The 19994-nt window shown below is 43.1% G+C and overlaps 3 protein-coding genes across 4 annotated transcripts; 2 read left to right on the plus strand and 1 right to left on the minus strand.

The window, feature by feature from the left end:
• Positions 1 to 1416: 1416 nt before the first annotated feature.
• Positions 1417 to 14113, minus strand: acin1a (apoptotic chromatin condensation inducer 1a). Of its 2 annotated transcripts, none has more exons than XM_028426667.1 (18): positions 13945 to 14113; positions 12526 to 12591; positions 12221 to 12332; positions 12055 to 12110; positions 9294 to 11936; positions 8782 to 8892; positions 8523 to 8608; positions 6843 to 6900; positions 5020 to 5059; positions 4731 to 4855; positions 4444 to 4587; positions 4158 to 4341; positions 3899 to 4044; positions 3622 to 3729; positions 3428 to 3535; positions 3041 to 3347; positions 2866 to 2966; positions 1417 to 2764 (listed from the first exon to the last, which is right to left on the minus strand). In XM_028426667.1, exons 1-18 carry the CDS (start codon positions 14080 to 14082, stop codon positions 2402 to 2404), a joined length of 4896 nt encoding a protein of 1631 aa, XP_028282468.1. In that variant the 5' UTR covers positions 14083 to 14113; the 3' UTR covers positions 1417 to 2401. The 2 variants fall into 2 exon arrangements, with proteins under 2 accessions (XP_028282468.1, XP_028282467.1); XM_028426666.1 differs by having other exon boundaries at positions 4731 to 4873.
• Positions 14114 to 14368: 255 nt separating this feature from the next.
• c17h14orf119 (chromosome 17 C14orf119 homolog) lies at positions 14369 to 15547 on the plus strand. Its single transcript, XM_028426669.1, has 2 exons — positions 14369 to 15077; positions 15173 to 15547. The coding sequence occupies exons 1-2, from the start codon at positions 14658 to 14660 to the stop codon at positions 15344 to 15346; spliced, it is 594 nt and encodes a 197-aa protein (XP_028282470.1). The 5' UTR covers positions 14369 to 14657; the 3' UTR covers positions 15347 to 15547.
• Positions 15548 to 16813: 1266 nt separating this feature from the next.
• On the plus strand, positions 16814 to 19316 carry dhrs1 (dehydrogenase/reductase (SDR family) member 1). The gene is made up of 9 exons (XM_028426668.1): positions 16814 to 16970; positions 17364 to 17512; positions 17592 to 17735; positions 17835 to 17914; positions 18033 to 18165; positions 18273 to 18416; positions 18490 to 18559; positions 18859 to 18939; positions 19040 to 19316. Exons 2-9 carry the CDS (start codon positions 17369 to 17371, stop codon positions 19174 to 19176), a joined length of 933 nt encoding a protein of 310 aa, XP_028282469.1. The 5' UTR covers positions 16814 to 16970; positions 17364 to 17368; the 3' UTR covers positions 19177 to 19316.
• Positions 19317 to 19994: the final 678 nt, after the last annotated feature.

The raw sequence follows: 19994 nt of genomic DNA on the forward strand, positions 1-19994 counted from the left end.
CAACATCTGGTTTCCATAAGCACATACATGTCATCACAAAGAAAAGGAGGGGGGGAGTACTGGAAGAGGAGGGGGGAGGGAGGGTGGGTATATATCAAGGGGATCCTAAACTTCAAGGAGTGGTACGAGGGCCTGTCAAGTTACTGCAGCCTTTCATCGCTTCTCCTTCCATATGTTTTCATGACACCAGCCAGCATCCATTTAATAAAAAGATCCTCTAAAAAGTATGCATGTGTGGAAGACAGCAGGAATAAGGGAAACCGTGGTAACCGGGATACAGTCAAAGTAAGAAAAAGTACCAGTCAGAGTGAGACATGCAGAGATCAGAAAGGCCACATCAGAGCTTGCCTTTGAAAGTGGAGCTTGGTGCGCCTCTGTGGTGCTGTGTTCCTAACAGTGGTGGACACAAAGACCTATGTGGTTTCACTGAGGAGGGGAGGAGAACAGGAGTAAGAGGGACCGTGCTTACAGAGCAGAAACATATTGTTTTTACTGCCCACTCACCAGCATGAGAGGGGTCTTGCTCAGCTGACTCGCTTCTATCGTTGACCTGAGAATCACACCAGGAACTGGTGGTCCGGTGTGGTCCTCCAGCTGCCGCCCGTAGCTCTACAATAGACCCACACCTGCAGGAACATAGTCATAGAATCATCCCTACGCCACTGCTGTCCAGCTGTTCTGCTTTAGCTATTCTAGGTCAAAGGATCTTCAGCAAATCTGGCATTCTAGAGTTTAAAAATATATTTTGAGTTTGCCAGATGTGATCATTAGAGATACAAGACAAACTCTTCCTGCAGGACTCCCATTCCAACAGGGCTGGCCTTTTTCTTTCTCGAGTTGCCAGAGGGATGCCAAGCACAAAGGATTCACTGGTCCTCACAGAGTCCAGATGCACTGGGTTGCATCAGGGTAGAAAAATGTTATGCTCAGCGACCATAGGGCTGTAATTACATAGGAGCACTGCTGAGCTCTGCAGGATGAACGTCAAAGCCAGAGCGATGGAACGAGGAGGAAGAGGGCAAATACATGGTTTATACTGGACTAAGAATGAAAGAGTGGCAAAGACAAAAGACTAAAAGGGGTTAACACACCCAGATGGGAAGACGCCACAAGGTTAAGATATAAACTAAAGAAAATGACACTGGTCTTCATAATGACAATGAAGGAAGGGGAATTTGCCAGCTGCTGGCATACTGCACGTCCTTGATTTATACTCCGACTGTCCCTTGACTGCATTAAGTAAAGCTCGTTTCGAATGTCATGATTAAGCCGAGTTTCAATGTAGTATGACTGACACCTTGTGGATTCCCAGTATAAACTGCAAACCTGTAAAACTCAAGACGTCCACTGATGGCATCAACATCAAAGAAGAAACATTACAAACCCCATCAGCATGGAGAAGAAATATCACAACAATTTCAAACCTCAATTTTTATTATTTGTACATTCACCACTGATAGGCGTACTTAAAGAAGAAATTAAAAAACAAAACAAATATTTTTACTAAAATGATAAAATAACAATTAAAAAAAAAAAAAAACAATATTAAAACCATTGTTGAGCAAACTTATAATGCAGCCTCCCCTCTTGGGCCTGTATTGACACTACAGGGTACAAGAGATCTGGAGGAAGACGAGAAGGAGAAAGAAAAAAAAAATTAATAAGGACATAATCGTAACTTGTGTCAGGGTGTGACAGATTCTCTCCCACAGATCATCATCTCATCTCTTCATGAGGGAAAGGAACACTGCATTGCCTTAGTAGTTATTCCACATTTCATTTCTTGAAAAATACCCCAGAGCTGCCTCATTCAAAGACTTGATTTTGAGTAATCTTATGTCTGTACAAAATGCCAAACGCATTGATTCCAAATATTTTCAGATTTATGCAAGCCTCTGCTCAACTTTTTTTCTTTAGGCAGGACTGGCATAAGTAGCTTTCTACTACATGCAGCAACAAAAGGATTCCTCGTCCAAATTGCAGAGCTGTTAAAAACACTGAAGTGACAACAATTGACTGCAAATTATAATTGGCACCTACACTTTGGGGCAAAAGGGGAACGCTGGAGTAAATAATTAAAAGAAAATACCCAGTGTGCCATTTTGCTATGCCATCAAGACAAAAACCAAAAATAAGAGGCAAACATTTAAGGAAAAAAAAAAATCAAACCGTGACAGGAGCAAGACAAACAGCACTCTGGGAAACAACACTGCAAATATCATGGTCCCCTTTAAGCATGACTGCGTGTAGGTGTAGATGTGCTTTAAAAAAGGTGACAACTCGAGAGATGGTAACGACATCAGTTGGTCCTCTGTTGGGTCTTAGTTGTAACAAAGTACATGTAGTGAAAGGCAAATGGAAGAGGGTGGTCTTTAGGACAGTTCCATCAGTCGATTGGCCATTAGCGCCGCCTTTCTCGTGGTCCGCTGCGGCTGCGTGAGCGCCGTCCTCCGCCTGTTCCACTGCCCCCTGGTCTACGGTAGCCATCCCTGCGTTTGTCGTTTTCCCGCTCCCTCTCCCTCTCTCTTTCCCTTTCCCTCTCCCTGTCTCTGCCACGATCTCGATCTCTGTCCCTCTCTCTGTCTCTGTCCTTGTCCTTCTCACCCTCATTCCGGTCTCCTGTTGTGGTGCCACCAGCTTTCATCCTCTCCTTGCGCTCCTCTTCCCTTTTTTTCTCCTCTTCCTCCTCCTCTTCTTCGAGCTCTTTCCTCCGCTTTTCACGCTCTTTCCTTCGCTCTGCTCTGGCAGCTTCCCGCTCAATAAACTATAATGAAGGGAAGTTTTTGAGTTTAAATCATTCCATTAATACTGAGTAGCCACTGTGAGTGAAAGGCAGCGAACAATAACAACTGATTTGGTTCTCACCTGTTCATCTGTAAGTGGAAGCCAGTATATGCAAGGAGCTGCTTTAGTTTTGCGGAACAAGTCGTCAAGCAGCTTTGCTGGAGGGTCTTCAGCTGTTTTCTCTGCCAGATAAAAACAAAAAATATTAAACCACAAACCTATTTTATGTCTAATTATACAGTCCAACGATGTTTACCCTTTTTCTCCGTCTTCTTTTCCTTGCTCTTTCCCCTCTCCTTGCGCCGTCTCTCTCTGGAGCGTGACCTTCGGGGTCCTTCCTCTTTTTCTTCTCCGGGCTTCCCAAACTCTTTGACCTTGTCACGATCCCACTCCCGCTCTGCTCGCGCACGCTCCCTGCGCTCCATCTCACGCTCACGCTCTGCCCATTGGTCTCGCTCAGGGAGAAGTGAAGGCAGGCCCGTTGTTCGGCCACGGCCCGAACCAGGCCCCGCTTCCTCTGCTCCAGGTCTGCTGGCTTCACCTAAGCCTTTGTGGAAGTCCAACTACAACAGAGAAATATGCTCAGGTTGCAGGAACTAAAGCTCTGTGGGTGCACGTCAGAGTGAAAGTGAAATGAGCTTACCTCATCCTGCTGGCAGAAGTCAACACTCAAGACTTTTGGGTTGCTCTGAGGCCATTTCACTCCATGAAGGGCTGCCCTTGTAGCAACTGCCTCCTCCAAACTTGAGTACTAATCACAGAAAAAAGTCTCAATGAGATGAGAATTTTACAAAAGCTAATCCACAAAATTACAAACGCATACAAATGATAACTCACAGTGACGTAGCAGTGGGACTTTATTTTATCAATCCAGAAGCCCTCCTCCACCAGGGTGCCAGTTCTGCTGAGCAGTTCCTTAAGCTGTCCCAGAGTAAATGGCCTTACCTAAATGAAGCAAATACAAACAATTTGAAGCCTGTACACAAAATAGCAAAAGCAAAAGTTGCTGAAGTGGTTAAGTTCATTGAAACTGCACTGTGGATAATAGGTGTGTGTAAACAGAGAAAGAATGATACACTGTCATGTAGAGCTTGTTTCAGGACATTTGTCTTACCAGATTGCATATGTGGACAATAGCGGAGACTTTTCCACGAGGTGGTGAGGGCTGCCGGGCTGTGCGGACAGGGTCATCAATTGTGATGGAAACACCCGTTTTCTGCTGGCTGATGGAGCGACGAATGAGGGTGTCGCTGGGGGTCACTAGAGTACAGAACAATTAACTCACTTTATCCATTACTTCATTGACACAATCTTTAGAGTCAAGTATAACTCTTCAAAGTTAATTTCTATTAAAATTAAACATCATATATTACCAGTGTTCATCTCTACATCATGGCTGGTATGTGTCGGTGACTGGGTTTCAGGAACAGAAGCGTCCATCTGCTCTTCATGGGTCTTTGTCTCTTCTTTGTCTTCCTGCAGATCTCCCTCCATCTCGTCTTGCCGGCTTCTCTTTGCCTCTTTCTGTCCATTCTCCTGGCTTTCAGAATGCACCACCTTAAATGTATGGGATCAAGACAAGCAATTAAAACATTATCTCAGACTTTAATGACATAGTTACTAATCCACTGATCTATCATAACAAACAGCAACCCTTACCTGCGTAACAGTGCGTCTGATCTGAAGGTCCTGGTCAGAGCGCTCTCTATCTTCATCCTCAGCCCCAGAGAGGACGGCTTCCTCTGGATGGAGGTCCACTACTGCCTCCTGGCCTAAACAAGGCTTGATGTCTGGGATCAACGACTAAGATAAAATACAACAAAATGCAGAAAACCCTGAATCTTCATACATTTAACACAGCACCATTACTATATTGCACATCAATGTATGCACAAGAGCATTATCAACAACTACAACATAGCAAAATGTTCTGCTGCTGCAAATACCTTGAGTGAATCAGTGGTGATGCTGATGGAAGGTTTTTTGGCAGTGACAGCTGTGCTGCTTCCCCACCTTCTCTTACGACCAGCCACGGCACTAGATTCCTGTTCAGCCTCTGTGCTGCCAGTGCCTGGGGATGATTTACTGCCTGGTAAGACAGAAATACTGCTAATGTTGCATACTTCTAAATGACTAAAACAATAATACTATGATGTTGAAAAGGCACAAGACTAATGCTGGTGATCCGTTACAAATGCTGGTAAAGAGGAGAGAAAAGTGATAAGGTGTACTCACTGCTAAGAGAGATCTTACGAGCTGAGAAGGCCTTTGGGGTCTGAAACACAAGATAAAAACAACCCGACATACACGGGAGAGGTGAGAGGCAGACACAAATGGTCAAGAAGGAAAGGTGGAACGATAACAGAAAAGGGACAGGCAGGTAATGAAAAAGATAGATGATAGAAACTGCTGTGCAAGGTCATTCAAATTAAGTTTAACTTATCACGTGTCAGCACGTTTAATTTTGAAGAGTAATATGCACTTGCAGTCTCTATCAAACAAAAATCTATTGAGTAAAATGAACTATTGAAAGTACTACACTAACAGTACTAGTTAACCAAGATTGAAGACTACAAAAATATAAATTGTTTGCAAATCTGGCACATTCAGATAAACTTTCTTCACAGCTGCTTCTCCTGCAAAGACTACAAAGAATATCACTGAAACTAGTAACATTCAAAATAACTATGAAAAGTAACATTGAGTAAAGATCTACTTATTCCCTGGTACCACTGACACCTGATCCTTACTGGTTTGGATATGGCCCAATCACGACTGCATGTACTGTATCTAGGCAACAAGGGTCCAATCAATGGTGGCTGAGATGTTTGGATGGAAATCTGAAAGCTCGATGGCTGGCAGGATGGGTTCAATTGTTCATTTGAGTAGGGGCTTTGAAATGCTTTTGGCAAAAGCGGTCATCCTCAGGTGTTTTGGCATTAGTCCATTTAAAGATGTGGCAGGTTCATACAACAGAAACAACCGACGAGAGTCCAATTGGATGGAGAGGAGACAATCAATGCTGTCAACAGTCACTGTGAGCACAAATCCAGAATTCTGATTTGAATGTTCAGCTTTTTGTAGGAAGTAGCAGGTTCATACCGAGTCTCAATGTATAAATACAACACTGGTGATAGCTGGTGTAGAAGGGGATGCAAATTGTCTTTTTCAGTTCAAATATCCAGCCCACTGCACTCCAGATATTTTGCCCATTCCAACATCTGAACAAAATCCAAATGTCCTTTTCGAGCAATTTCCAGTTCATAACTTATAAGTCCCAGATTTTCTCTGAATGTCAGCGAGATAAAAAAAAAGCTGTAACAATCATGAAAAAAATCTCCTTCTGGAAATTCCTTTACTTTGACAAGCACACTTGCTTGTGTTCTCCAGAGCCAGAACTGTGAATAATAAGTTACAAGACGTGGGCAGTGGGCAGCATTGACTAGCCGACCCCTTCTTTGAATCTTCTGGTCCAGTTAATAGGTGTTGCCGAACATATTGATGAAAATGAGTCAGTGTTTGTTGCCAGGGGAGTCCCTCTGTTGTGCAGCCACGGGGGCTTAACTGTGGTCAAGTCTGGAATCTTGGGGACAGTGGAACAGGTGCAGCAGTAGCAGTAGTAGTAGTAGTAGTAGTGGCAGAAGTAGTACGCAGGTACCAATAGGGGCAATGGAAGAGGCATGAGCACCTTTACAACAAAGCAATCATTTGGGGTTTAAACATCAGCCACAGTGACAAAATACCCTTGCTGTTTCTGCATATGGCAGTGCCAACAAAGGTTTCTACAGAGCCAAATCAAAAATTTCATTTTTAACACATTCTAGCACGTGTGAGGTCACAGTAAGTTATCCAAGTATTTTTTTCTTAGTAAAGGTAATAAAATAAAAGGAATGTACTCATATGACCTATCAAATAATGTATACAGCCTAATTCAAAACAAAACAAACAAAAAAAACCCTGTCAATCAGATGCAGCTACAAAAAGCTCAAATTGGCCCATCTAGCCAAGTCCTTCTTTACCAACAACTCTGAGGGCCATGATGATTCGCGGTGCCTTACCTCCTCCGTGGTTTCAAGATGCTTTTCTGGCTCTGCCATTGCAGTCTCCTTCACCTGCCTGTGTATGGTTAAAAACATATATCACCAAGAAAAGGGAATAGATTAAAAGACCAATAGCATGAAGAATGAAATATACTGTATGCTTAAAACCAGGTCCTAATTTTAATAAACATGCTATTTAGGTCTATTTCTTAATAACAATAACAATAACAATATAACAGTACAACTAAAATGACTATATTGGAAACTGTCCCTTTATGTGGACACATTTTAAGTGAAATGGGACTATATGTTTTTGAAACTCAATGAACTACACCTAGTAATTATAAAAATACATGTAGGTAAGACAGCACACAGCGGATGACAGCACTTCACTTTAATGCGCAAAACCAGGTGATCGCTAAATTAAGTGCGCCTTAAACACATCTCACATTGCTAACCACAGTCAAATGCGTTGCAATGGGGTCAAAGTGAGCCGAGAAGGTTCAAGAAATGCGGCTCCACCTCAGTCCTGCAGCCCAGCCACGCGCTGACCGACCGCTACACAATACCTGACGAACAAGCGCGCGCGTCACGTTGATAAAACATCCTCAGCGGCGCACACACGTGAACACGTCCGCTCATTCTGACTATAAAATGAACGTGGAGGAAGTTCAGCACGAAGGTACACGCCGTGCTCCGGTAAAAACGCAGCATGCAGGCTGCGACTGCTGCTGCCGCTGCTGCCGAAACGACTGCGTCGCAACGAGCCCCCTGTCTATCCCTCCCTCCGGTCTGCCCCAGCAGGCAGCGCTCTCCTCTGCACGCTGTAAAGACCGCACCGGCTGCCCACACCAAACCTGCGACGGACAAAGCGTCTCCTGCTGTAAAGCTGAGCCGCTGTGTGGAAAGCTACAGGCCGCTAAATCCACCGACCGAGCACAGCCATGTTGCTACGAATGAAAAAATAATCATGCAAAAAGAGGACCCGCATCCACCACGCCGGCTCCAAGGTAGTCTCATCAGTCGCCTGATGGGAAATTCAATACCCGTAGTATGACGTAGTTTACTGTATTTTCTTATACCAAGCACACCGTAATTACATAAAATTATATGACGGCACTGACAAAACAGCATTTTCACATATGAGGGCAGACTTCCCAGCCTTACTTAAAGAGATACTGTCACATAGTTACTCCTATAGTCTAAAAGAGCACCACGGAGAGCCTAGGGCAGCTTTGTTTGGATCTAGAATCACTATACTGCTGTAAAATGTGCGGTCTGTGTATTAAATGGCAACAGTCAGATAACACAGCTTCCAACACGTTCTCCCACTTATTATGGTGGAGTGAATGCATGTAACAGCGGAGTATTTAAATGTACCACCCTGGTGTGAATGAGAACTGCAACATTTCTTTGTTGTCAATTGCCAACATTTGATAAGAATGACAATGCACCAAATTTTAAACTGAACAATGAAACATTTTCTTGGCACACAGCACAATCATCGCTTCTCATAAGTCACTAAATACATCACAATGGATAGGGAAAAAAATGTGTTTGTTCCAGCCAAACTGAACCCCATCTGGCAAATGCTGCAAGTCAACCGTCATCAAACATTTATTCATCCTTCTGCATGTGCACATCTGACACAGACAATGTACCATAAATGTTTAAGAAGCTTGAGACTGAAAATCAGACCTTTGTTTGTCGTTATTCTCCTCATCCTCGCTGTCTTTTCTTTTCCTGTGTGTTTCTCCACTGGTTGGTGCATCAATAAACAACTTCTGAGAATGTAGAGCGAGAGAGATGCAGTTTTTCTGTTGACCAACTAATATTTTTTCATTTGTAATGTAATCAACTATCCAATGGGTATGTGAATGAATGCATAAATAGTTTAATAGTTTGATCAATTTAAAAAAAATGAACATGGATGTTTATTAAGTTACAAGCAACTGACCTCAGTTTGACTGTCTCCAGCTGTGTTATTCTTCTCTACAGGCACCTCTGTTTTTTCTGCCTCTACCATCACTCCGTGTGGCAGTGAAGAATCTCTTTCAGGTTTCTCCCCCTAAAGAGAAATACAGAGCATATACACAACATTAAATGAATGTACCCAAAATATTCAAACCCTCACAATTTCAGTGTAGTGATGTAGACGGTGCTTTCCAGTGAATTATTTTACATACTTGCCCTGGGACCTATAGATAAAAGATATGTATAACAAGCTACACTACAAGTCTATTTCACTTGTATGGAAAACATTTTCCCTGTTGCTGCATCAAATCCAAAGATATTCAAACTGTATGTGAATGTAAAACATGTCCAGGCAATTTCCTGACTAACAATTGTAACAACTTGACTACAGACTTGTGATGCTCATTCAATAATTATTTCATTTTTGTTGGCTGTGCCACAGATGATTTGTGTGTGGGGGGCAGAAAACACAAATGTGACTTTTGAACCACTTGCCTTTCTACTTGTAGAAGAGGCTCTGGTTTTCTCTTGAGAAGATGTGGATGAGCCAGAGGATTGAGATGATGAGGACTCAGAATCTGACTCAGAGGAAGAGGAAGAAGATGATCTTGGTCTTGCTTGTTTCTCTTCCTTCTTTCCATCTCTCCCTCTCCTTTCTGTAGTGTCTAATTGGCTGGGAGAATCCTTGCTTTGATCCTTATCCGTTTTTGTGGACTCCTTAGCATCATGTTCCTTGTCCTCCGACACCAACCTTGTGGACTCCTCTTCTTTGGGAATAGTGATTTTCTTCTCTGACAAGGCATTCACAGATCCTGGTGGCCCTCCTAGCTGTTTTCCCTCAACACTGGTGGAAACAGGTGAGGCCTGAGGCTGGGGGCTGTCAGAGAATGTACGGGGTCGCTTAAAAACCATGGAGGTGGACGAGGACTGGGGCTGAAGCGGGGAGTCTCTTAAGAACCGGAACTTCTTAAATGTGGAGTGTGGAGGTGTTGGGACCACTGGTGAACCAGACTCTGCAGCATGGGTTTCACTCTGGGACACTGGAGCATGGATTTCTTCCTGCTCTCCAGCCTCTAACGTTGACCCCATCACTGGTCCTGTGGAAAGGGGAGGAGTAGGCAGGGGGGTGAGACCAACATCCCGGCCACGTTTGGATGGAGGGAGGTGACTCTCCCTCTCCTTTTCAGCCATCCTAGATCTCTCCTTCTCCTGCTCCTCCTTTGCTTTCTGCAAGGCTTTCTCCTTCTCAAGCCTTTCCTGTTCAAGGGCCCTTTCTTGCTCCAAAGCTTTCTCCCTCTCCAACCGGTCTTTCCTTTCCTTCTCAGCTCTTTCCTTCTCCATCCTCTCCTGTTCCAGGGCCTTTTCCCTCTCAATTCTCTGTTGCTCCCTTTCAATTTTTTCTTTTTCCCTCCTCTCTCTTTCTTGCTCAAGAGCTTTCTCCCTTGCCAGTCTTTCTTGCTCTAGGGCTTTTTCTCTTTCTAGTCTTTCTTGCTCTAGGGCTTTCTCTCTCTCTATCATTTCTTGCTCTAAGGCTCTCTGTCTCTCCATTCTCTCTTGCTCTATGGCTTTCTCACGCTCTATTCTCTCTTGCTCCAGAGCCCTCTCCCTCTCCAGTCTCTCCTGCTCCAGAACTCTCTCTTTTTCTAGTCTTTCTCTCTCCAAAGCCATTTCCCTCTCTCTTCTTTCTTGTTCTAAAGCTTTTTCTCTTTCTAACCTTTCCAGCTCCAGAGCTTTCTCTCTCTCAATCCTCTCCTTCTCCTTCCTCTCAGCCTCCAGAGCTCTTTCTCTCTCCAACCTCTCTTGTTCAAGAGCCCTTTCTCGCTCTTGTCGTTCTCGCTCCATAGCCTTGACTCTTTCTAGCTCCATTGCTCTTTCCATTTCTTCTCTCTCACGCCTTTCCTTTTCTTCTCTTTCTCTCTGCAGGCGCTCTTGCTCCAAGGCTCTCTGTCGTTCAAGCTCCTTTTGCTTCTCCAGCTCTAAGGCTCTCTCCCGAGCTAAGGCTTGTTCTCGTTCTTCCCTCTCTTTAGCCAAGGCTAGCTCTCTCTCCTGCCTTTGCTTTTCTAAAGCAAGTTCCCGCTCTCGCTGCAAAGCCTTTTCTCTCTCTTCTCTTTCCAGGGCCTGCTGCCGCTCAAATCGCTCTCTTTCCAGGGCTCTCTCGCTTTCTTCTCTTTCCAAAGCAAGGGCTCTTTCTCGCTCTTCCTCCAGTTTTCTGAGCTTCTCCTGCCTTTCCAGCTCTGCTGCCTTTTCTCGTTCCATTTCAGACTCCCTATCTTCTGTAGCAGTGGCCTTCAGCACACTCACAGGTACTTGAATATGGCCTGAATGTGCTCCTGCAACACCCTGGTTGGTGCCTGGAATCATTGGAAAAGATACATGACCCATGTGAGTGATGGCAGATACCAGACTCTCTGGAGGCCCTCGGCCAGGAAACGATGAAGCTAAAGATGAACTGCTGTCCTGCCTGTCACCTTTCCCATCTGCGGCATGCCAACCTGCTCCAGAGAAAGCACCTTCTGACTCCATTTTACGTGCCAGGAGGGTCAGCGGACCGGGCTTGCGCTCAGCATGTCCACTCCTCTGTGGTTCAGGACTGCTACTGCGGCTGCCACTGCTTGAGGAACCAGAGCTGGAAGAACTGGGTGACTGCCTAGCTGGGGCAACATCTGGACTAGGTGGGCTCTGTTTAGGGGTGTCAGGCAAAGGGAATGATAATTCTGGAGGTGGGGAGGGAGGAGGTGTTGGCTGGCGAAGCTGAGGAGACAGGAGGGAAGGGGGGATATGTTGCTGCTGGGGTTGATAGGATGCTCCAGACCTCTCCCTCGACGAGGGCATTCTGACAGGCTCTCTCAGGTTTCTCCTCCGAGCACTGCTGTCCCAGTCATCATCGTCGCCATCTTCCTCACCATCTTCACTATCGTCATCATCACTGTCACCTGCAACTTCACTGGATGCAGAACCTCTCTCGGGCCGGTGCTCACCACCGGGAATTCTCATGCCCACAGAGCCGGAAGCTGGTGGACTGGAAATGTCAGCCTCCTGGTTTCTGTTACCTTGTCCCTCATTCACTGCATCAATAAATCCCTCTCCACCTGAGGGGCCAGGCGGTTTATGCTGCTCAGCCAACACTGGTGTGACGTCCTGAGAAGAACAGAAAGACAATGCATACTTATTTTGAAAATGTATATGATGTTTCACTACATGCAAGATAGTTTCCAAAGTGACAGATAATGTGTGAGTAAAGAAAGGATGGTCTAACCTGGGCTGGAGGAGGACATGATGTACTGTTGTTAACTTCAGCATGGTCCTCCTGCTCTGTTCACAAACGATGAATAAATACATTTAGTATAGCATCCCACATATATATTATGTCTATTTGTACAGTAACTGACATAATAGAAATCTGGGATAACAATACCACTTACCATTTGTTTCATACGTTTCACGAGCCTCTCTCTCCAGACGCTGCCTGAGGAGCTCCTGTTGCTTGGCCAGATACTGCTTAATAAAGCTGTTCTGGCTCATTTCCTCACCAATCTAAAAGGCAGACCAAAAATAATATAATATAATAATATAGTGCAAAACTCTAATGCCATTAGTGCATTGCTTTCTGCATTCATTTCAGTAAAATGTGATAATGCGCACTTTGCCATTTTCTTTAGTAGTCATTACATATTTTTTTAAAAAAAGGTTTCACCTTTGAAATGAAAAGAAAGGTATCTTTGAGTACCTGTGAGTTTGGCTGCAGTCCAACATGAGCAGTAGAGGTTCTCTGCAAATTCTCCAGCATGAGAGCCTGATTTCAAAACAAGAGACATGTATGTTTTAACATTTGTTTATTCAATATTTTTTTTAGCTAAACGTAGTCTACCAATAACTTTAGACATATTTAAAACTGTATTATCATTGACCCAATACTGTCAATTATTGCTATGACCGACCATTGCAAACTACAAACAGTATTGGTGCATGCAGGCATGGCATCAACATAGACAAGACCAAAAAGGGACAAGTGCCACAACCAAAATATTGTTAGATGTGTAGAATTATGTCTTTTATATGATTTACAGTACTGAGCGATTAGAAAAAAGGAGCAGTCAGTGTCACAAGACTTATTATCAGACACGTTGTACCTCCCATACATATCTGTTGCACCTTAAATGCAAACACCTGAACAAAAATACAAAAGTCTACTGTTCAAAAAAAGGTATACTGTCCTGCATAATAATAACGTCTTGCTACTGCGTCAGCAGACCAAAATAGTTTTAAACTGAGCAATCCACACTTCCACATTTTAACAAGGCTTCTGAAAGTGCCTTTCCCGATAAAAGAGAGTGTAGCAACGGGTCTTGCTAAATTAAACAGGTTGGCTTTCATATGTTAATGACGGGCACCATTGACAAACATTATCACAGTAAATGGTTACTGTAGGTACGTGATTGTAAATACAGCTTGCACCTTTTAAGGTGCAGCCATCGGGCAAACGGTGACCGCACAACTCGGTTAAAAACAGACAAGAATGGTTAAATTCATTCTTTCATGGCGGAATAGATAAGGCCGAAAACAAGTCGATGTGTAAACAAAGTGCCTACAGCGCTGATTGCAGCTTCATGCCAGGGGTTATTTTTTTTAAAGAAATGTATTTCTTATTTTGGCAAATTGGCTTACTTCAAATAACCCGTTATTAATTATATTTAGATGTCGCTGTTAAAGTTGCAAAGCTAACAATAAACACATCTGACGTAAACTCAAGCGCACCACCAGCGCACACATCGTTAAGGGCAACATACTGTACACAGCAGCCAGCCAGCCGCTAAGGCCACTACTCAACTCACAGCGTTAGCCTGGGGAGCTAACGAGCTAACAGGACAACATCAACCCAACACACACTTTGGGAATAGCCTCTAAGTTGACTGAACTCTCGGTGTTGGTGCTGTTGGTGCATTTCTGCATAGTTAAAACGCCGATTAGACACACCGCAGTGCAGATAGGCGCATTTTCAGCTGATGGCTAGACGTTAACCTCGATAACTCTACTACGCTCGCCAGTAACGATACTCAGTTGTCGGCCCTCGAGAGAGCATCAGCCCGTCTCTACGTTAAGGCTAGTTCGCAGCAGCCGTAGTCCCGTAGTTCGCAGCAGAACTTACCCCTTTGAGCCTTTTAATGAGAGTATTCTTCTGCCCACTTTTCGAGAGTCCCCTCTCCTCAAGAGCGGCTTTTAAATCCGCTACTCGAAGGGACTGGAGCGGTCTCCCGTCCAGCGTAACGTCTTCGAGGTCCGCCATTTTCCGTTCCTCTAGTCAGTTCCCAGCGACAGCGACGAGCAACGCCTTCCTCCACCCAGCGTCACCGTCGACTACTTCCTCCTAATCAAACATCAAAGAAATTCAAATTTTACTTCATATGTAAAACTTATAATGCAGAGAATTCACTTTAATTGTTGCTGAATACATTTGTAACGCCTAACATTTAGAATCAGGAATTTTAGTTTTTTTATTTTGTCGACCGTAGTTCTTGCGCAAATGCCGCGCAACCTCGATTTTCTTCATACAAAACTGCTTCCACTTCCTGTTGTTGCCGTAAATTAAAGCGGCTCCTGATTAGCATCGCTTCGCTTTGAAAATGTCGACCAAAGGGTGAATAACGCTTAAAAAGATGAATTCTCACATCAGTGCATGCTAAAATTGTCAGTATTAGGCGATGAATTCAGAGTCCGCCTGCCTTTGTTTACATTTAATGTTTGGCTAGGCTACATGTAAATGTTACGCAGACCAGAGGCTCTTAACACCACCTTTGGTATAGCTGTAACAGTCAACATAGTAGTAGCTGCCCTGTCTTGTTTTAAACAAACTTCTCGAAGATGGCGTGGTTCAATCATGTCAATCAAACCTCAAGTCAACAGCAGCTCACTGACACCCATAGTCCCACAGCCAGAGACAGCCTGTTCAGCACTCATAACAGAGGACCCGCAGAGGGACCGACTACAATGGTAACCCACAACTGGACTGTTTTTTCCTCTCCGAGCCCGAATGGTTTTCCAGCAGTTCCTCAGGGTGTGGTCTGCCCACCCAGCCTTGGGGATCTGTCATTCACATCAAGTGCAGGTCAAGCTAGAGACACAGAACCCATCTCCTATGTAACCCTCCAAGAACAGCGGTGTGTCCTGAGCTGGTTCCAAGGTTGGACCACCACTCAGAGAGAGCGGTTCCTGCAGGACCTTCTGGGGAAAGCTGTCCCAGGGAAAGTGTGCACCCTCCTAGATTCACTCAGCTCTCTTCAGGTACCTTCTGCACCGTCATTTGTAATTACACAGTATATAGTAATAAGATTCTTATCACTCCTATCCTCTATGTCCTGTCCTCTGTCCTTTTCAAGGTTAAAGACAGTCTACCAAACATCTTTGAGTGCCAGCTGCGGCTCTGGACCCAGTGGTTTGAGTCCTGGGATGAAGAGGATAGGAATCATTTCCTGCACATGCTGGAAGAGCGGGACCCAGTGTTTGTTGAACACTTTTACCGGTGTGTAGCTGGGACAGCAGGAAGAGACTAAGCACAGTTTGCATTACATAGAAAAGACATCTATATCAAGAAATACACATATAAATTGAAATACTTCCATTTAATTCAGTTTTATACAATATTACTTTGTGTATGAAGGTAATGTAGGCTGAAGCTTATTGGTTTGATATTAGTTTGTTTTGTACTGATTGAAATGCAGTGATATGGACTTTTTTTTCTAAAAGGAGAAATAAACAGCATTGGTTGCATATTTATTTTATTGTCTGAGAGATCTATTAGCAGTAAAAGCAGAAATGCCTACTCTTATATGCAGAGCTGAGACATATGAGCTCAAGATGTGTTTCCCTTGTTGCCGGTTTTGTCCAACCAACTTCAAGCAGTTCTCCAAGATTTAAGTATGCTCCCTAGGGTGTCTCACTGTGTCTCTGTCCGGACATATACAGTGGAAAGTATTCAGACCCCCTCAAATGTTTCACTCTTTGTTATATTGCAGCCATTTGCTAAAATCATTTAAGTTCATTTTTTCCTCATTAATGTTCACACAGCACCCCATATTCACAGAAAAACACAGAATTATTGACATTTTTGCAGATGTATGAAAAAAGAAAAAGTGAAATATGACATGGTCCTAAGTATCAGAGCCTTTGCTGTGACTCATATATTGAACTCAGGTGCTGATCATTTCTTCTGATCATCCTTCAGATGCTTCTACACCTTCATCTGAGTCCAGCTGTGTTTGATGATACTGATTGGACTTGATTAGGAAAGACACACATCTGTCTGTATAAGACCTTACAGCTCACAGTGCATGTTAGAGCATGTTAGAGCACATGAGGATCATAAGGGTCAAAGGTCAAACTGCCTGAAGAGCTCAGAGACGGAATGATTTGAGCTAATTTTAGCAAATGTGCTCACGTACATATGTGTAGTATGAAAGTAAATATTTAACTGATATGTCTATTAAGAGGATTTTGCATGGATACCATGAAAAATTAAAATAACACAGTTTACCCTACCAAACTCTTTTTGGATGGATCAAGATAACTTTTAACTATATGCAGAAAAATATAAATACAGCACAGTGAGCATTCCTACAGATTAGACAGAACGTCTGTTCTCTGACAATCATAACATTACATTTGCTGTAACTACTGCACACAATTAATAGATTTTCAATCAAATATATTGTATTAATATTTAATTAAAATGCCAACAGGGCCACATCCATTTGAAGGCTGGTGCTACTTTTTAGAAAGACTCTGGCGCCATCTTGCGACGGCGCGCAGTGCATCTCTGACGCACGTTCTGTTATCGCGTTATTAGATTTACCTACAACTGTATTAAATCAGTATATTATTAATGTGGCAAACTGATTATCAGCTGTTAAAAGTATCTTACGCTAAGTAGGATGTTCCAAATAGCTGTTGGACTTCGTAATCCAGGGTATTACAATGGTGAGGCAAATCCTGAGCCGTGTGCTACGTCACCTGGCGTCTTCACGCGATATTACGACACATGGGCGTTTTTATAAGAGCGTTAACATTCACCAATGGCAAAAAGTATATTATAACAGCATCAACTCCCCAGCCTGCTTCTCCCCAGAGGATTATTATTAGGAGCTGACAAACAGGACCCACCGCTTTTCGTGCCAAAAGGTAAAGTTGTCGTAATGTTTGTGTTTTATAATGTGTTTGTTTTAGCGTAGGCTTCAAAACATGATTATAAAAATGTGACATGCGTGATACTTTCTTGTAGCTCCCTCCTTAACATTTAGCCTCGTTACGACATTTCATTGTTTCCATGCTTTTTTTTGTTTTGGCTAATGTTTTTAATTATCTTATATAATCATTAAATGTATCAATGAAGTCATCACTTCTACTAATAGCCATTCGGGCGTAACATGGGACAGGGACTAGATACAAAGTACCAAAGTACTGGTTGTGTAAGTTTAAGCATGTAGCCAGTGAACTCTGGACAGTGACCTCTGATCACATTTAACCCCTTACACTATTGTGTGGTGTGTTCACTGCTTATTGTTTATGTTGTAGAGAAGATGTCTCTGTCTGGCTGGGTGTGTGTAGTAACAGGTGCCTCCAGGGGCATTGGCCGGGGAATAGCTCTTCAGCTTTCTGAGGCGGGAGCCACTGTCTACATCACAGGGCGCCAGGAGAAGACTCTGAAACAAACCGCCGCAGAGGTGAAGATGCCTAACAAAATGCTACACCTGAGGGTCTGTCAAAGCATTGTTTCAGTCTGGTCTTTAATGCTCATCACAGGTGAATGAGAGGGGTGGGAGGTGTGTCCCTGTTGTCTGTGATTCTACCAAAAATGAAGACATCGAGGATCTGTTTGAGAGGATCAAACGCGAACAGAACGGCAGGTTGGACATCCTGGTTAACAACGCCTATGCTGGAGTACATGTGGGTATTATTAATACGCTGGAAGGAGGAAGGAAGGAGTTTTAAAAAAAACTCACTACTCACTTCCCAACTGTGACTGTAATCATGGGGTTATTGCAGGCTATATTCGACAACATGGGTAAGAAGTTCTGGGAAACTGACCCATCTATTTGGGATGACATCAACGACACAGGCCTCAGGTATTGTGTTTGATTATGTCTGAAAAGTTAAGTGACTCACTGTCAGTTGAATGCGTCATCTTTTCCAGTATTTCCCCTGTGGACAGAAAAGACATGGCTTAGTTCTTTATTTTGGCAGGGGGCACTATTTCTTCTCCGTGTATGCATCACGGTTGATGGTGGCTCAAGGTTGGGGTTTGATAGTGACCATTTCATCAATGGGAGGGATGCGGTATATCTTCAATGTGCCATATGGTGTTGGTAAAGCAGCGGTATGTACTCTTATCATCAAGTCCTATGTAATTGAGACCCAAAGTCTGCTCTATATATACTCCATCTTAATACCTTTTACCTTAACATTGTCATGGTTTGTTTCTAGTGTGACAGGCTGGCCGCGGACATGGCTGTGGAGCTGAAGAGTCGGGGTGTTACTTCTGTGTCCCTGTGGCCAGGAGCTGTACAAACAGAGCTGATATCTGAGTTCATACTACAGAAAGATGTACCACAAGGTGCAGACTCCAAGGTAGAAATCCTCTTAAAATCCTTTGTCGTGGTAGCGTCTTCATTAGTGTCCTAAAGCTCTTTCATTTCGTCAGGTTAAAGATGCATTTGCAAATGGAGAAACCACAGAACTGAGTGGGAGGTGCATTGTCAACCTGGCAAAAGGTAGGACTATCCTGTATAATATCAACCTTATCTCATAGTTGGATGTTAAGTAGAGACAGAAGTGGCATCAGTTTGATAATTTGGTTTTTCAAAAAGGAAGTTCAGTGACATGCTGATTTAGTCAATGTATTATATGTAGCCGGGTGTCAGACAACCTTTTTTTGAGCAGAAATGGAGCGTACTGTTAAAGGTTTATATATAGATTTTTGGTGGGTCTTGCAGTTGCTGAAAGATGTTCGTTAGCTTCCTTTAGACTAGAAGGAAATCATTGATTTTGGTTTCTCTTTTTGCCTTGAAAGACAAAAGTCTGATGTCAATGACCGGGAAGGTTATCATGACCTCTGACCTGGCGAGGCGCTACGGGATAAAGGATGTTGATGGTAAGTTTCCCTTTCCTTCTTAAAGACTTGAAAACGAGATTTTAAACTTAGTTCTAATATACAGTCAGCTCTAATATTTTGCATGTCTGTTTATTTCCAGGGCGGAGCGTTACCGATTATACTTCCCTGAAATTCCTCCTGACCCAGGTCCCATATCTCTCCTGGCTCTCACCTGTCGTCCCTTCGTTCATACGCGTGCCACGCTTTGTGCTCACCCTGGCATGTAGCCGCTTCTAAACATCCAACAGTGACAGAACTGTAAACTATATTTTCTTAAGGAGCACTTATTCACATGCCTATAAACACACATACACATTCCTACTAACATATATTCACCTACAGACTCCTTTTTTGGAAGTTTTTTCAAAAAAAAAAAATGAAGGATATTCAAGCATATTTCAGTATTTACCACTAATGTTTACCTGGGATGAAGAATCAGTTATAATTTCATGTTATGACTTTTCATCACTACAGCTAAAACTCTGTTTTGGAAATATACGAATGTGAATTTTGCAAAAAATACTCTTGCATGTGACCTTTTTGTATGAAATTTATACCATTTCCATACATGTACCAATACTCTTACCACCGTCTTTGTATGTAACCAGCTAATAACCAAATTATTGAATAAAAAAATTCAACCAAATATCTACACTTCCGTTTCCTTTCCGCATAATAACAAAACTGAAAGTTATGTTTTTTCTTCACTGGAACTGACTGAGTATCAGCACAATGCTCAAGGACAGATCCTGTCTTGTTTACGATGCAGAATCCAACAGGCTGTTAAATATGTCTCACTGGAACTTGTCTTTTGAGATGATCATCTTTTCAGATCATACATGTATTTATTTTAGTGCCACTTTCAAGCTGTGATTTTTGGTAATTAGTTGATTTAAGTTAATTTAGCTTTAATTAAGTTCTGTACTATTTTTCTATATTTTTATGTTCCTATCTAAAGGTCTACTGTTGCAAATATAAAGCACAGTGATATTATAAAGTTATAATTATATGTGGAATATAACTTCATGAGGTAAAGAGTAGTTAATGATCTGGCA

The sequence above is a fragment of the Parambassis ranga genome, chromosome 17, assembly GCF_900634625.1.
Source record: "Parambassis ranga chromosome 17, fParRan2.1, whole genome shotgun sequence".
In the NCBI taxonomy this organism is placed as follows: Eukaryota; Metazoa; Chordata; class Actinopteri; family Ambassidae; genus Parambassis; species Parambassis ranga.

Excerpts from the sequence above, each read along its gene's own strand:
- acin1a (XM_028426666.1), bottom strand. The coding sequence starts at position 14,082 with ATGGCGGACCTCGAAGACGTTACGCTGGACGGGAGACCGCTCCAGTCC. Across the intron at positions 12,333-12,525 it reads GACTGCAGCCAAACTCACAG|ATTGGTGAGGAAATGAGCCA; the intron begins GTACTCAAAGAT and ends TCTGCCTTTTAG. Across the intron at positions 12,111-12,220 it reads TGAAACGTATGAAACAAATG|AGCAGGAGGACCATGCTGAA; the intron begins GTAAGTGGTATT and ends GTTTGTGAACAG.
- c17h14orf119 (XM_028426669.1), top strand. The coding sequence starts at position 14,658 with ATGGCGTGGTTCAATCATGTCAATCAAACCTCAAGTCAACAGCAGCTC. Across the intron at positions 15,078-15,172 it reads ATTCACTCAGCTCTCTTCAG|GTTAAAGACAGTCTACCAAA; the intron begins GTACCTTCTGCA and ends GTCCTTTTCAAG.
- dhrs1 (XM_028426668.1), top strand. The coding sequence starts at position 17,369 with ATGTCTCTGTCTGGCTGGGTGTGTGTAGTAACAGGTGCCTCCAGGGGC. Across the intron at positions 17,513-17,591 it reads TGAAACAAACCGCCGCAGAG|GTGAATGAGAGGGGTGGGAG; the intron begins GTGAAGATGCCT and ends TGCTCATCACAG. Across the intron at positions 17,736-17,834 it reads ACGCCTATGCTGGAGTACAT|GCTATATTCGACAACATGGG; the intron begins GTGGGTATTATT and ends GGGTTATTGCAG.